The 13,773-nt window shown below is 61.2% G+C and overlaps 2 protein-coding genes across 3 annotated transcripts; one reads left to right on the top strand and one right to left on the bottom strand.

Annotated features, from left to right (window-relative positions):
• Positions 1–2,158: 2,158 nt before the first annotated feature.
• CDT1 (chromatin licensing and DNA replication factor 1) lies at positions 2,159–6,672 on the top strand. Of its 2 annotated transcripts, none has more exons than XM_055818662.1 (10): positions 2,159–2,631; positions 2,989–3,153; positions 3,249–3,466; positions 3,949–4,143; positions 4,255–4,400; positions 4,704–4,807; positions 5,103–5,291; positions 5,685–5,819; positions 6,141–6,342; positions 6,446–6,672. In XM_055818662.1, exons 1-10 carry the CDS (start codon positions 2,281–2,283, stop codon positions 6,607–6,609), a joined length of 1,869 nt encoding a protein of 622 aa, XP_055674637.1. In that variant the 5' UTR covers positions 2,159–2,280; the 3' UTR covers positions 6,610–6,672. The 2 variants fall into 2 exon arrangements, with proteins under 2 accessions (XP_055674637.1, XP_055674635.1); XM_055818660.1 differs by having other exon boundaries at positions 3,946–4,143.
• A 2,016-nt stretch (positions 6,673–8,688) lies between these two features.
• On the bottom strand, positions 8,689–12,683 carry APRT (adenine phosphoribosyltransferase). The gene is made up of 5 exons (XM_055818501.1): positions 12,527–12,683; positions 12,296–12,399; positions 11,250–11,383; positions 10,242–10,320; positions 8,689–10,101 (listed from the first exon to the last, which is right to left on the bottom strand). Exons 1-5 carry the CDS (start codon positions 12,604–12,606, stop codon positions 9,959–9,961), a joined length of 540 nt encoding a protein of 179 aa, XP_055674476.1. The 5' UTR covers positions 12,607–12,683; the 3' UTR covers positions 8,689–9,958.
• Between the last annotated feature and the right edge of the window lie 1,090 nt (positions 12,684–13,773).

Below are 13,773 nucleotides of genomic sequence, written 5' to 3'. Positions count from 1 at the left end.
GGGGCGGCCCCGGGAGCTGCGCGCTGCGGCCCTGGGGTGCGGGGTAGCGAGCCCGGACCCCGCAGCCCCCCCGGATCCCGCCGCTGGCAGAAAGGGTAGCACGGGGGAAAAGCTATCGTAAAAAATTATAAAAAAAAAAAAAAAAAAAAAAGCTGATGTGTTTCCTGTTTGCTTCGTAGTAAAAAAAAAATAAATAAACCAAGGAGGCTGGAGCTGAGGCGGCGCTGGGGCGCGGAGCCCTGCAGCCGGGGCAGAGAGCCCCGCACGGGAGCGGGCAGGTGGGCCGTGCGCCCCCCGGAGCCGGTGTGCGCGGCCGGGGGCTGTGGTCCCAGCGCTGGGTGCGTGGCCCCAGATCCCTGGAAATGGGTGCACAGCACACGCCCTGGGCAGGCAGATAGCTGGGCGGCTGTGCACCCACCGAGCTGGGTGCCCAGATGAGGGGTGCTGGGTGCGTGGCTGCGCACCTCGGGGGCTGGATCTTGTGTCCCAGCGCTGGGTGCGTGGCCCCAGATCCCTGGAAATGGGTGCGCGCGGCATGCCCTGGGGAGGCAGATGGGTGGCCACGCACCCACCGAGCTGGGTGCCCAGATGAGGGGTGCTGGGCGCACAGTTGCACAGCCCGGGGGCTGTGTGCCACGCTCACCGCCGCAGCCTGAGCTGAGCCCTGGCCAGGAGGGTGCTGGGCACAGCCGGTGGCACAGGTGGCATCACCGGCAGGCACGGGGTGGCGGGCAGCAGCTGGCCAGCGCTGGTAACCTCCAGCCCCTAACAGGAAGCATCGAGCATCGGCCCATGAAATTCTCTGCATTCCTTGGCTTCCCCGCATTTGTTTTCCGAACTCATTTAATAAATTAGCATCCAGCTGGCTCGCTGCCTGCCAACCTGCTCCCCACCTTGCTGGGCTCTGCTCTCTTCCCTGGGCTCACTCCAGTGTTCTTGGGGCTCTCCTGCACCCCGGACCCCAGATGTGCCCCAGCCCCAGCCCCCTGCACAGCGTTGCCCACTGAACCAAGGGCGGGTGGGCCTGAGGGCCCCCAAACACCTGCAGCCAGATGAGTTTTTCTGGGCACAGCCCCTCGTGGGAGCTGGGACAGGCTGTGGCTGCCCAAACCACCCCTGAGCAGGGACTCAGCCCCTCTGCCCAGCCGCAGCGACCCTCACCACTGGGACCCAGAGGGATTCACTCACGTAAATAAAGCATTTGTGGTGCTGAGCCACCCAGCTCTGCGTTAACCCCACGTCCGTGGGACCCAGGCGTGGAAATTACCGCTGCACAAGCCCCGGGCTGCATCCCCCCACCCAGAATGGATCCAGGAAAGGGTGGTGCACAGCATCCACCCCGGCATCTCACTCCCAGCCCGGCGCTGAGCGCGATGGAGGCTGTGGGAGTAAATGGGCACCGGGAACGGCACCCCAGAGCCCTGCCTCGCGCCGCCGAATCCGGCCCTGAGTGGCCTCGCTCCACTTTGCCGGCCTGGCTCAGGCGTTAAGAGAGATGCTGGAGGAGCGTGCGGCCCCGTAATGTGCTGCGGGCATGGCCTGAGTGCCCGGCCAGGCGGTTTATGGGCGAGCAAGCTTCTCCCACGTCCGGGCAGTGCCATTAGCACCCAGGCACGCCATGGGGCAGGGGAATGCTGGTGTGGGTGCCTCTGGAGCCCCCTGCACCCACGGCTATCCCTAGCCAGAGCACCGGCCACTGCCCGGAGCTGCGAGTGTAGGGAAAGGCGGCAGTGTCCCTCAAGGGGACCCCGTGGCCACCACAGAGCTCCCGCTGGAAGCCAGGCAGGGCTGGGCCCCACGAGAGCTGCAAGCAAGCAGCTCCCTGGGCTGCTAAGAGGGGTGACCACCAGCCCAAGGGCTAGCTGGGCCAGCACCATCTCCGATGCTGTTTGCCCAACTCTCCCCTGCTCAGGGCTCCCCCCGCTCGCAGCCCCTCCCCCCTCTGCACCAGCCCGAGCCTGGGCAGCCGCCACCCCTGCCCATGCCGCACGGAACCGGACGCTGCGGCCCCGGGCGAGGCCGGCGACCCCCACCCCGGACCGGGTCCGCGCTCTCCGGCCCCCACGTGCAGCACCGTAATATGGGGACACGGCGCCTTTAAGAGCCCCGTGGCGCCAATCCCCGCCCACGTGACCCCTCCCGGCCCGCGGTGGGCAGCGCTGGGGCGCGTGCGTTCCCGCCAAGCGCGGAGCTTTTGGCGCGCGCGGTAGCGGGTTCACGTGTCGGTGCGCCGGGACCGGGACCGCGATCGCCACCGCGGCCGGGGCCGCCACCACCGCCATGGCCCAGCGCCGCCTCACCGACTTCTTCGGCCGCACCAAGGCGGCCGCCGGGGTCTCGGCCAAGCGCGGCGGCGGCCGCCGGCCCAAGGCCGCTCTCGCCGGCTCCCCGGTGCCGCGGGGGACGGAGGAGGACGGTGCCCCGGCAGGGCTGAGCTCGCTGCCCGGCTCGCCGCGCACCCCGGCCCGCGGGGGCTGGCCGGCCGCGGCGGGGCTGGCGGGCAGGAAGCGGAGCCGCCGGGAGATGGAAGCGGAGACACCGGCGCGGGCCTGGCCCGGGGAGCCGGGCGGGAAATCGGCGCGGAAGCGGCTGGAGCTGCACCGGGACGCGGAGCCGGGGCCACCGGCCGCGGTAGGGAGCCGCTGGGGGCGGGCATGTGTGCAGCCCCCGGGCTGCGGGCTTGGGGGGGGGCTGGGGCGGTGAGTGGGTCGGGGGAGCCGTGGAACCGGGACACCGTCTCTGGAGCGACCCCCCGGTGGCTGAACCCCTGCCCCTAGTGCAGACCCCCCGGGGCTCGCCCCCCCCGTTCTGGTGCAGACACCCCCCTCCAGGGCTTGTCCCCTGCCCCTAGTGCAGGCTTCCTCCTTGGCTCCCCCCCCCCGCCCCCCCCCCGCAAGGTTGTGGGGGGGACATCGGGGAGGGGTTCCCGGTGGGTGGGCTCCTCACACATCCCCCGGCAGCCTCTAACACATCTCTGCTCCCTTGCAGGCCACCAGCCCCTCGTCTCCAGCTGCTCCATGTCCCCCGACGCCCCCCGCGCAGGACCTGGCAGCGGACCACCCCCCCAACACCATCCTCTCCCCCGGCCGCGAGCAGGATGGGGGTACACAGCCCAGCGCAGCCCCCCCGGGGACAGCCAGGCAGCTGCAGCGGGTGCGGGATGAGCCCAGCTTTCTGTGCCCGTGTTTTGCTGTGTTCCTTGCCGCTGCACCAGCCCTGCTCTGACCCTGTGCCCCCTCCCCACCCAGGAGGACCTGGCCGAGCTGCGGTGCCGCCTGCAGAGGATGAAGATGCTGGCCCAGCCGCCCCCGGTCCCCGCTGAGGCCAGAATCAGCCTGCGAAGCCGTCTGGAGCAAGTGCGGCAGCTGGAACTGCGGATCCGCCAAAAGAAAGCGGGAAGCAAAGCCGTGCTGGAGGCGCAGCCGTCTGAGGACACTGGGGTGGCAGCTCCTGCAGCAGAGGCTGGGTGAGGAGTAGCCTCAGGGATGCAGCCCCAGGTTTGAGGGGAAATTGGGCTGTCCCAGTGGCTGCCACAGACTTTTTCCACTGCTCAGCCCTGCAGCAGTTTTGCAGGGGTCTTGCCACCCCATGAGGGGGGTCTGGGGCTCTCTGGGGCCCCCCCGCATGCGAAGGGCTTCCCTGAGCGTGGTCCAAGCCACCCTGACTGCTGTGAGCGCTGGGGCATCGGCGTCCCCTGGATGGGTGATGTGACCCAGATACTGGCATGGGTTGCTCAGGGAAGGGTTTGGGAATGGGGAGAGGAGAGGGGTCTCCCCTGTCTAGGGTGGGCACGCAGCTCCTGGGCTCTGGAGTCCACCCTGTCAGCAGTGGGACCCCCATGCTGGCCAGTCTCGGTCCCTGGCTGCACCCTCAGGGCTGTCCCCGCACCAGTCACCATGCCCAGTGGTTGTTGGGCACGGGGGACTCTGACCTCTCCTTTCCCAGCAGCGAGAAGGCCCCTGCGTACCAGCGGTTCCACACCCTCGCGCAGGACCTGCCCCCAGGGCTCACGCTGCCCTACAAGTTCAAGGTGCTGGCGGAGATGTTCCGTAGTGTGGACACCATTGCTGGGATGCTCTTCAACCGTGCCGAGACCATCACCTTCGCGAAGGTCAAGCAGGGGGTGCAGGACATGATGCGCAAGTAAGTTAGCAGCAGTGGGCAGCTCGTTTGGGGGTCCCAGCTGAAGTTATCGGGGCTGCTGCCCTGCTGTCCCGATGCCCTTGGGGTTCCCGACCTCCAGTGCTGTTGCAGGCAGTTTGAGGAGCGGCACATGGGGCAGATCAAGGCGGTATACCCCACCTCGTACCGGCTGCGCCAGGAGAAGAACATCCCCACCTTCAGCAACGGCATGAAGAAGTCTGACTACCAACTCACGCTGGAGCCAGTGCTGGGGGAAGGTATGTATGACTCGGGGGGTGCCTGAAGAGTCGGGGTGCGCTCAGCCCTGGCTGGGATCCCTGAATCCCCAGGGATGCTCCCTGCTTGGTCTGTTAGAGGCATAAGGGCCTGAGCGTGTTAGGAGTGGAAAATGCTTTTTGGGACAAGTGGAAGGATGACGGGGCAGTGATTCTGGCAGCAGCTCAGCCCCACGGCACGGCTCTGATCTTGTGCTTCCTGAGGCTCTTGAGGTTTGGGCCTCGTCATGGTGCTGCCGTGCTTTGCTGAGGTGCTGCAGGTAACGCTCGTGTCTGTCCTTGTAGAGGAGAAAGTGAATGGCCGCCCACACTTGTCGGCGTTGCGCTTGCTGGAGCGCAGGAAGGAGTTCAACCACAACCTGGTGAACATTGTCAAGCAGCACCACAAGGTGAGGACCCCTGGCACCCTCCGCTGTTTTTTGCAGTCTGGGGTTGCTCCGCTTCCTGTCTAGGAAGCGAGTGGAAGGTGCGGGCTGGCATCCAGGCTGAGGAACATGGCTGGTTCCTGTGGGATGCTCTTGGCAGCTGGATGTGGATGTGGAGGATGGCAGCTGGAATCTGGCTCTGATCTTCCTCCAAGCCAGCTGCCGTGTGTTGCCAAGCCATAGTGGGAGTGCAGAACAACGGTCGGCTCCCCCATACCTGGCCCACAGGTGCCATGATGCAACTCTTGCCTCTCTCCAGGCATTCCTGGCTGCCCTCAACCCTCCCATGGTGGTGCCAGAGGAGAAGCTGACCCGCTGGCATCCCCGCTTCAAAGTGGATGAGGTGCCGGACATCAGCCCAGCAGAGCTGCCACAGCCGCCCCAGGAGGACAGGCTCACCACAGCCCAGGAGGTGCTGAGCACGGCTCGGGGGATGCTGATCCCTAAGGTGAGTCAGAACTGGGGTCTGGCTCCGTCTGGGGCTGGCAGACCTCAAACTAGCTGTCTCTCCAGGAAGGGTGTCACCACCGAGGTCGGGAAGGACCATTTCAGAGCCACAGGGCTCGGAGCACTGTGAAATGTAGGCAGGTGGGAATGCAAGCCTGGCTGGCACCGCCGCTGGTTTCAGGCCAGAGGAGCTGTCAGTACTGATTTTGGGGGCTGGCAGAGGAGATAGATGCAGCACCCCAATTGTCCTCTGCGCAGGGATGGGTCGGACGTGCTGGAGTGGCAGTGCTGGGCTGCAGGGTGGTGGCGGGGGCGGCAGAGGGAAAACTTCTCCTTCCTCCAGTGTGAGCGGCTCCCAGCTGTAACCCAACTCCTCCTCCTTCCACATGAGCAGATGGAAAAAGCTCTTGCCAACCTGGCCTTGAGAACCGCTGAAGCCGGTGCAGGAGAACCGGCCGTTTCCAAAGCACCGTCCCCTGCCAGCACCTCCAGTGCTCTGAAAGGGGTGTCCCAGGCCCTGCTTGAGAGGGTGAGTAATTCAATCCTGGCCGCAACGCTGGTGCTGGGGGGACCTGCCTGTTTCACCCCCATTTTCTCCACTCCCCAAGATCATAGAATCATAGGATGGTTTGGGCTGGAAGGGACCTTAAAGCCCCCCCAGTTCCGCCCCCCTGCCATGGGCAGGGACACCTGCCACAGCCCAGGTTGCCCCCAGCCCCGTCCAGCCTGGCCTGGGACACTGCCAGGGATGGGGCACCCACAGCTGCTCCGGACAACCTGTGCTGATGCCTCACCGCCCTCACAGGGAAGAATTTCTTCCCAACATCTAATCTAAATCCACCGTCTTTAGATCCGGATGAAGGAGGCGCAGAAGCTCCAGGCGTTGATGACACGGGACCCACAGCAAGAGGAGCGGCTCGCCATGCTGGGGCGGCTGCCGGCCATGGCCCGCATCCTGCGCAACATCTTTGTGGCCGAGAAGAAGCAGGCGCTGACCATGGAGGTGGCTTGTGCCCGCATGGCTGACAGCTACGCCACACAGATGCCTCCCGGTAGGAAAGCAAGGGGTGGTCTCACCAGCACAGGAGGGTCTTTGCAGGAGGAAGGGGCTGGGGAGCTGAGCTCTGACTCAGTGGCTGCTGCTCCTGTTTGCAGGTGAGATGGAGAAACATTTGCACCTCTTCGCAGAGCTGCTGCCCGACTGGGTGGGAATCCATGCCATCAGGACAGACACCTACATCAAACTGGACAAAGGGAAGGACCTCAGCCTCATCATCCAGAGGCTCACCAAGGCAGCAAGTGAGGCAGAAGCCCTCTGAGCCCCCCAAGGGCTGAGGCTTCCCCTGTTCAATCTCCTCTAAATGTAGCAAATCTCAACTGCGCTCTGGGATCTGGTTCGTCCTCCGGGATGTCTGAGGAAGAGCAAAATGCCTTAATTTAAGTAACCCCTCCGCCAGGGTCCACAAGGATCATAGCTCCCCTAACTCTTGAGGGGGGGCAGGCAGTCCTGCGTCCTAGGGTGACAATGCAGACAGCGAAGAGGAGCTAGCACCCTCTTCTCGCCTTTGCTGTCTTCTCCAGAAGGTTTGAAGTAGGAGGTTTCTTCCATTAGCTGGGCTCTGGTGGGGTGGAGGCAGGACTGGGCAGGGTGAGAGGGTGACGAGCAGGAAGGAGTGAGAGAAGAAGTCACAAATTTATGTTTTTGGAGCTCTGGGCCTTGTCTGTTTTTAAGGGAGGGAAAACTCATCTCCAGCACTCACTGGAAACAACTACAGGACTTGTCAAAACATATTTGTATTAAATGTTTTAAATATAGCTGACTTGTATTAACCCAGCGCTCTTCCTCGGTGAGCTGCCTCTCTGTGCCGTATTAGCTCCACGGTTCTCCATGGCAATTGGCGCCAGCCGGCACACGCAGGGAAGGGCTGGGTCATCCAGCTCCTGGAGAAAGACTTACTGGAAAAAGTGACCGTGGGGTTGCAGGGAACTGAATGTAGCTTTTGTAAATGGGGACTGCAGAGCAGCTCCCGTGGGGACAGGAACAGGCAGGGCTGGGGGTGGGTGCAGGGGTGGGCTTTTTCCCCAGGGAAAAGTTCGGACCACTTGGCTGAAGCAGCTCGGGAAGAGGGACAAGGAGGTGCTGCAGAGGTGCTGGCCTGGCCTAGTGCCCAGCTCAGGTCAGCGTTTGCTGCAGGATGGGCAGCGTTGGTGCAGGGGAGGAGGGGATAGCTGCCCCTGCCCCAGTGCCACGTCGGGCACACCTCGCACCGCCTCCTGAGCCAAACTGGGCTGCTTTTGGCGTGGGACGCCAAGGGCTTGTGTGGAAAGGCGACTGTCCTTTATCCCTCTGGGTGGGGGACCATGGAGGCATGCCTACCTGAAGTGCTGGGAGCAGGCAGGCCCTCCTCTTCCTCCTCAAGACCCTGCTTGCCGTCATGCAGCCAGTTGGCCGGCACTGCTGGCAGGGGGTAGCCCCGTTCTCAGGGAAGGGGGTTTAAGCCTGGCCCAGAGGCTGGAGGGATGCGCAGGGCTGGGGGGTGCGAGGCGCTGGGCTCCTGGCCAGGCTGCCCAACCTCGCCGCGGGGGAGAGGAGCTGCTTTCGGCAGCCTGGCAGGCGCTGTGCGCCCCGGGAACGCTCCTGCGAGCTCCTGTGCTGCTGCGTGGGACAGACCCCTGCCTCCCACCTGTAAGCCACGCCTGCACAGCCTGCGAGCAAATTACATCAATGGTTGCTGACAGCCTGGCCAAGGCGAAGGCACTGTCCCTGGGTTCCCTGATGTCACCTCTTGGCCCCGCGCGCAGCCAGCTCTGGCACTGGCAGGGCTTACGCTCCCTTCCACAGCGCGCAGCTGCTTTCCACAGCTCTTTGGGGTGGAACTAATTTTTCCCTTCTCTACCTCGCAGCGGGGACTATCTCCTTGTGCCAAGTATGCGTGCGAGGCGCTGCCTCCCTTGGCTCTGTGCAGGGGCTGGCTGTGAAAACAAGTGCCCTGGAGTAGGTTTCTCCCAGGGGAATAGTGTTTCTCAGTGCAAACTGAGCAGCGATGAAGTGGCTTTTCAAGAAATGGTGACAAAAACAGCTGCAATAGCGCTTACAAGTGTAAGAGCAGGGTATGCAGCAGGTGAGCTTGGTCTACGCTCCCACCAGCACTGGGAAATTCCACTGCAATCCAGCAGGACCAGCCTGGGTACCCCACCCCAGCTAGAGGATGGTGCCAGGCATGGTGAAAAGATACCTGAAGTGCTCAGTCTGGGCAAGTGATTCCTTCCAAGCATTTGGGGTGGCAATGGGGAGCTCACACCACAGCCTTGTTCTCCACTGACAGCCTGGGTTTGGAGGAGGATGCTCACAAGGGTAATTAACAGCTTCAGCTACTGCAAGAACAGCTCTGAGACTGTTTAGAAAAAAAGTAAGAGTGAGTCAACATTTATTTTACCAGTGAGTTCAGCTCCTGCTAGGACAGGGACACAGTCCCTAATCTTTTCAGGTATGTGAAAGACTTGGCATACTGGGTTTTAGCTATGCCTGTGACCAAACCGAACCATGCTACAGAAGAACATGTCCTAACCCGTCATCCATCACGCAAGCTGAGACTGCCAGAGCTCAGCTGCAGGCATAACACCTTTTCTTTCTTTCCTGTTGCCTTATCTGACACCAAACATACCAGCAAGAATGGGCTCCAAACTGGCATTGTCCCTTCAATGCCCCAAGACTAACGCAGCAGAGAGGAGTTGGCAGCACTGGCAGGCAGATACCTCGTGGTGGACAGGTATTTGTGCTAAACAAAAGCTGCCAGTCCCAACTGGAGCTGCAGGCTTTGGTAGGTGCCAGTGCTGCTGGACAGAAGGCAGGCAAACATCCCTGAGCATGTGCATGTCCCTTTCCTCACTGGCTGTCACCCAGCTGTGTGCTACTTCTCATGACGTAGCTTGCTCCTGGTTTTGCGAAAAACCACTGCTAATAACTATCCTGCACCCAGGGAAGGCAGACACCTTCAGCCTCCTGTGGTCTGAAGGGAAGGAGAACACCAGCCAGGCTGCAAGCTGACGCGGTGTTTGAGCTCATCTATACCCATGACCTCCGCTGCGTTGGCAGAGGCTGCCTCCTGATTTTAGGAGTTTATACTCAGCAAGCAGAAGTTGCTCTTCTGGCATGAGCAACAGCAGAGAGCAACCAGACCATCCCCTGAGGTCAAACAGAGGAACTGATCCCTTGGACAAATAATCGCTTTTTGCCCATCTTTTGTTTCTTTGGCAAACTTGCAATGGGTTCCCAGGAGGCTGACCAGGCACGGCTCAACCAAAAGGCAATGCTGGGTCCCCTAAGCTGTCCCACCTCTCCTGCCTCAGCAGCAGTGTTTTCACTTTGGTCTCCTAAAACAATACATATTCAGTGAAGCTGCGTCTTGGTCTTCATCCCCCAAAACAATCAGGCTGTTCCTTCTTCCCAAAAGGATGAACTCCAAAAACCATCTTTACACTCAACACATCTTAATCTGTGGCTTGGAAAATAAAACAGGACTTAAGACTGTATAGCACTTAGCCAGGATCAAAATTGTACGGTTCCCCCTTGCCCACCCCCTTGTGACATCAAGAGTCACTGAATAAAGCCCCAAACCCAAACTCGTTCGCAGCTCAGGGTGCGTGTTCCCTTCTCCCTGCTCCTCCTCAGTCATACTGCAGCAGAGAGTAGAAAGGGATGGACTTGAGCTTTTCCGATCCTTTCAGGAGTTTTAACTCTATGATCACCAGGCACTCCAGGACTTCAGCCTTCAGCCTCTTCATCAGCTCACAGGCTGCACACATGGTACCTGCGCGACACAGAGGTTGAGCACAAACATTGTCACTTGAGCAGCGCCAAGGCAAGCTTCAAACCCCACAGCCACTCCTGCTGCTACCAACACACATTTGCGGGGGTTACACATGCTCTAACATCATCTGCTTCCCTCACCTCCAGTTGCAAGCAAGTCATCCACAATAACTACTTTTTGTCCCGGTTCCACGGCATCGCTCTGGATTTCAAGTTCAGCCTGCAGGATGGAAAGAGCAGGTTCATTTTAGTCTTGCCCTACAGAGAAACACTTCACAAACTGCTAACACATGGTGGAATGCAGGCAACTCTTCAGCAAAGATCAACCTTAACACTCAGCACCTAAACGCCCAAAAAACACATACTCCAGCTACAGGGGAGTGTCACGGAAATACATAGCAGGTTAGGTGACTGCTGGGCCAACCCTCTGGCACATCAAGATCCCAAACATTCATCAAGTGAGTTATGGTCCCATCATGAAACCTTATCCCAAAGCAGTTCTCCAGGGGGAAAATCTTCTGTAATGCACCGGGCTGGAGGGCTCTGCTTTGACAGCGCTGCCAAGGCAGGCCCAAACCATCACAGGCACGTCCTTGTCCCAGGCAGAGGTTGGCCCAAACAATCCTCATAAATAATGCCTAAGTTTGGGGTTTCTGCTGCTAGTCCCTGGCTGCCGTTAGTTACAGCGGTAGCGTGTTATTAGGCTTACACCTCTGCTCTTCCATCAGCGAGGCTGTGGTGTTACGAGGCGAACGCTCTTTTTGAAGCCATGCAATAAAGGCATTTACTTGTACCACTTACTGGAAGAGTGGGAAACACACTCCATGTTCGTGCCCCTGAATTCAAGCCAAAGAAAGCAATTTAGCACCAAGTCTTACCACCAGCCCCCCCCCCCCCCCCCCCAAAATCACAGCGCGGCTCGCTGACACCACGTGTCACGGCTCAGGGAGGGAGCTGCCATGCTGGGGCAGGTGAAGCTCAGCACTGCTCCTGAAGCTTGTGCTGTGCCAGGCTGCCCCCGGCATCAGCGCTGGCTGTGAAACCCAGCTTGGGGACCCCCTCACTGGTTTTATCACCCTGTCCCTTCACTGACACCCCCTGTCCTGCACTGACCAGACTGGAAGCCCTCTTCTCCTCCCTGGGCATTACCTTGCCATATTCCAAGGCGTAGGAGACGGACTCGGTTGGACCGGGAAGTTTCCCCTTTTTCCGTATTGGCACAAAGCCAATCCCCAGTCTCTGAGCCAGAGGGGGGCCTATGAGGAAGCCACGGGAGTCCAGGCCTGGGGGAGCAGAGCAGCACGAATACTCAGAACAGAGCCATTTGACTAGGGCGGGTCTTTGCACAACATCCCAGGTTTATCCTCCCATGTTCAGGGGGGTGTCTAGAAGCAATCTGCTCTTAGGTGTCATTTCCGTGGGTTGAAAACACACACCACGTTCCTGTGCTGCCTGTGTTTGGCAAGATGTGCTGCTGATGGGCTTCAGGGCACCCCACCGATCCCCCCCCATCAGCCCATTTCACCTCCCCGTTGCTCCCTTTCTTAAGAGATAAGGTCAGCGAAGCCCCGCTATCAGTTCGGCCACACAACCAAGGACTTTGTCTCGCTGTGGGGACAGACTTTAGTTATCATGAGGCACATGGCCCCAGTTTGGTCTAGACGCCTTGAACTTTGGGCTATCACCCAGCCCAAGCACTGCTTTCCTAAGCACTCTCATTCTCAGCCTCCTCCACAGGTGTGCTGCAAGGCGGTATCGCCACAGAGGCTGTTTCTGTTGGCTCGAAAAGGCCCCCTGAGAAGGAAAACATGCTGGAACAGGGTCCGTCCCTGCCACAGGGACCGTGCGAGACCTTACAGGCGCAGCATGCTTTCTGCACTCCCTAACTGTTGTGTTTTTTGTTGGTTTTTTTTTTTTTAAATGAAAAAGCAACGAATTATGAAATTGGCACTGAAATATCATCAGATGGTGCCTGCCACATCCCAAACCAGTATTTCAGGAAACTACAGGAGTAGGTTAAGGGTATAACCTGTCTCAGCGTTACCACACATTAAGGCCAACACGCAGGTGATCACCGTGTCCGAGGGCTACAGCATTCGCTGCCCGTTAGCCCAGGCGCCTCCCTGGCTCCCGCGGGCGGCCCGAGGCCACGGTGCTGGGCGCCGGCCTGCAGGGATGCTTCAACCGTCACTCACCTGCAATGAAGTCGATTTGGGGGAAAGATACCCTCAAATGATCTTCCAGAAGATCAATCAAAGCCCTGAAGGCGGCGGGGTCCTTCAGCAAGGGGCTGATATCGCTGCAAAGAGAGGCAGAGCGGTTAGTGCCGCCGGGGGCTGGCCCGGCTCCCCGCCGAGCTGCCCCCGCCGGGGGGGCGGCTGCTGCCGGGACAGGCTGGGCAGGCCCCGGCCCCGGCCCCTCCGCACCGGAACAGCACGCCGGGCACCGGGAAGTCGGGGAAGGGCCGCACCCGGTCGCGGACCCGCCGCAGCCGCTCCTCGCTCATGGCGGCCGCGCTGTGCGCAGCTCGGGCGGGCGGGGCTCCCGGCGGGGGCGGGGCCCCGGCACCCCGCGGCACGGAGCCGCCGCACCACGGAGGCCTGACCACCGGGGCGCGGAGAGCCGGTGCCCCCCGGGGTACGGAGCCCCGACCCCCCCGCACACAAAGCTCTGGCACCCCCGTGCACACAGACCACCCCCAACCCCGGCGCACAGGGCTCTGGTACCACGGGGTGCGGAGCCCCAGCCCCTTGGGCGCGGAGCTCTGGTACCCCAGGGCATGGCGAATCGGCCTGCCCCAGCGTGTGGAGCTCTGGTGCCCCGGGGCATGGGGCTCTGGTACCCCGGGGCACGGAGCGTTGGGCCCCCCAGTGCATGGAGCTCTGCTATCCCGGGGTACAGAGCCCCCGAGTCCCTGGTACAAGGAGGTCTGGTATGCCGGGGTGCAGAGCACTGTGCCCCCCCCAGCGCGTGGAGCCCCAGTCCTCCCATGCGTGGAGCTCTGGCATCCCCATGCACGGAGCCGCAACTCCCTGGTGCACAGAGCTCTGGTACCCCAGGGCATGGAGAACTGGTCCCCCCCAGTGCCTGGAGCTCTGGTACCTTGGGGTACAGAGTGTTGGTCCTCCCCAGCGCATAGTGCTCTGCTACCCTGGGGTACAGAGCCCCAACCCCTCGGTGCGTGGAGCTCTGGCACCCCCGTGCATGGAGCCCGCTACCCCAGAGCATGGAACTCTGGCATCCCAGTGCAGGGAGCCCAGGTATCCCCAGAGCATGGCACCCCGCCACCTCAAAGCAGGGAGCCCCGGCACCTCAATGCGCACCGCCCTGACACCTACAGTGCATGGTGCTCTGTAACCTGGTGCACAGACACCGGGTGCCTCTGCTGTGTGGAGCCCCGGTATCCCGGTGTACAGAGCTCCAGTTTCTCCTCTGAAGATTGTTCTGGTACCTGCAGTGTGTGGAGCCGTATCTCCCCAGTGCACGGAGCCCTGGGACCCTGCCTTGCCCCCTCCCCCCCCAGCTTCAGAAAGGAGTCCCATGCCCAAGGGGTTACATTTCCACCCTCCCTCACCCCTGCCCAGCACCCTGTATAGACAGCAAGCTTGTTAGGACTGAACTATTTCCCGCTTTTCTAACCCTCGGTCACTTCTTGTGAACTCCTGGATTTGCA

Source organism: Falco peregrinus, chromosome 14 (assembly GCF_023634155.1).
Source record: "Falco peregrinus isolate bFalPer1 chromosome 14, bFalPer1.pri, whole genome shotgun sequence".
Taxonomy (NCBI): Eukaryota; Metazoa; Chordata; class Aves; order Falconiformes; family Falconidae; genus Falco; species Falco peregrinus.
Note: the sequence above shows the minus strand (reverse complement) of the source record. Positions and strands in the feature narration are given on the sequence as shown.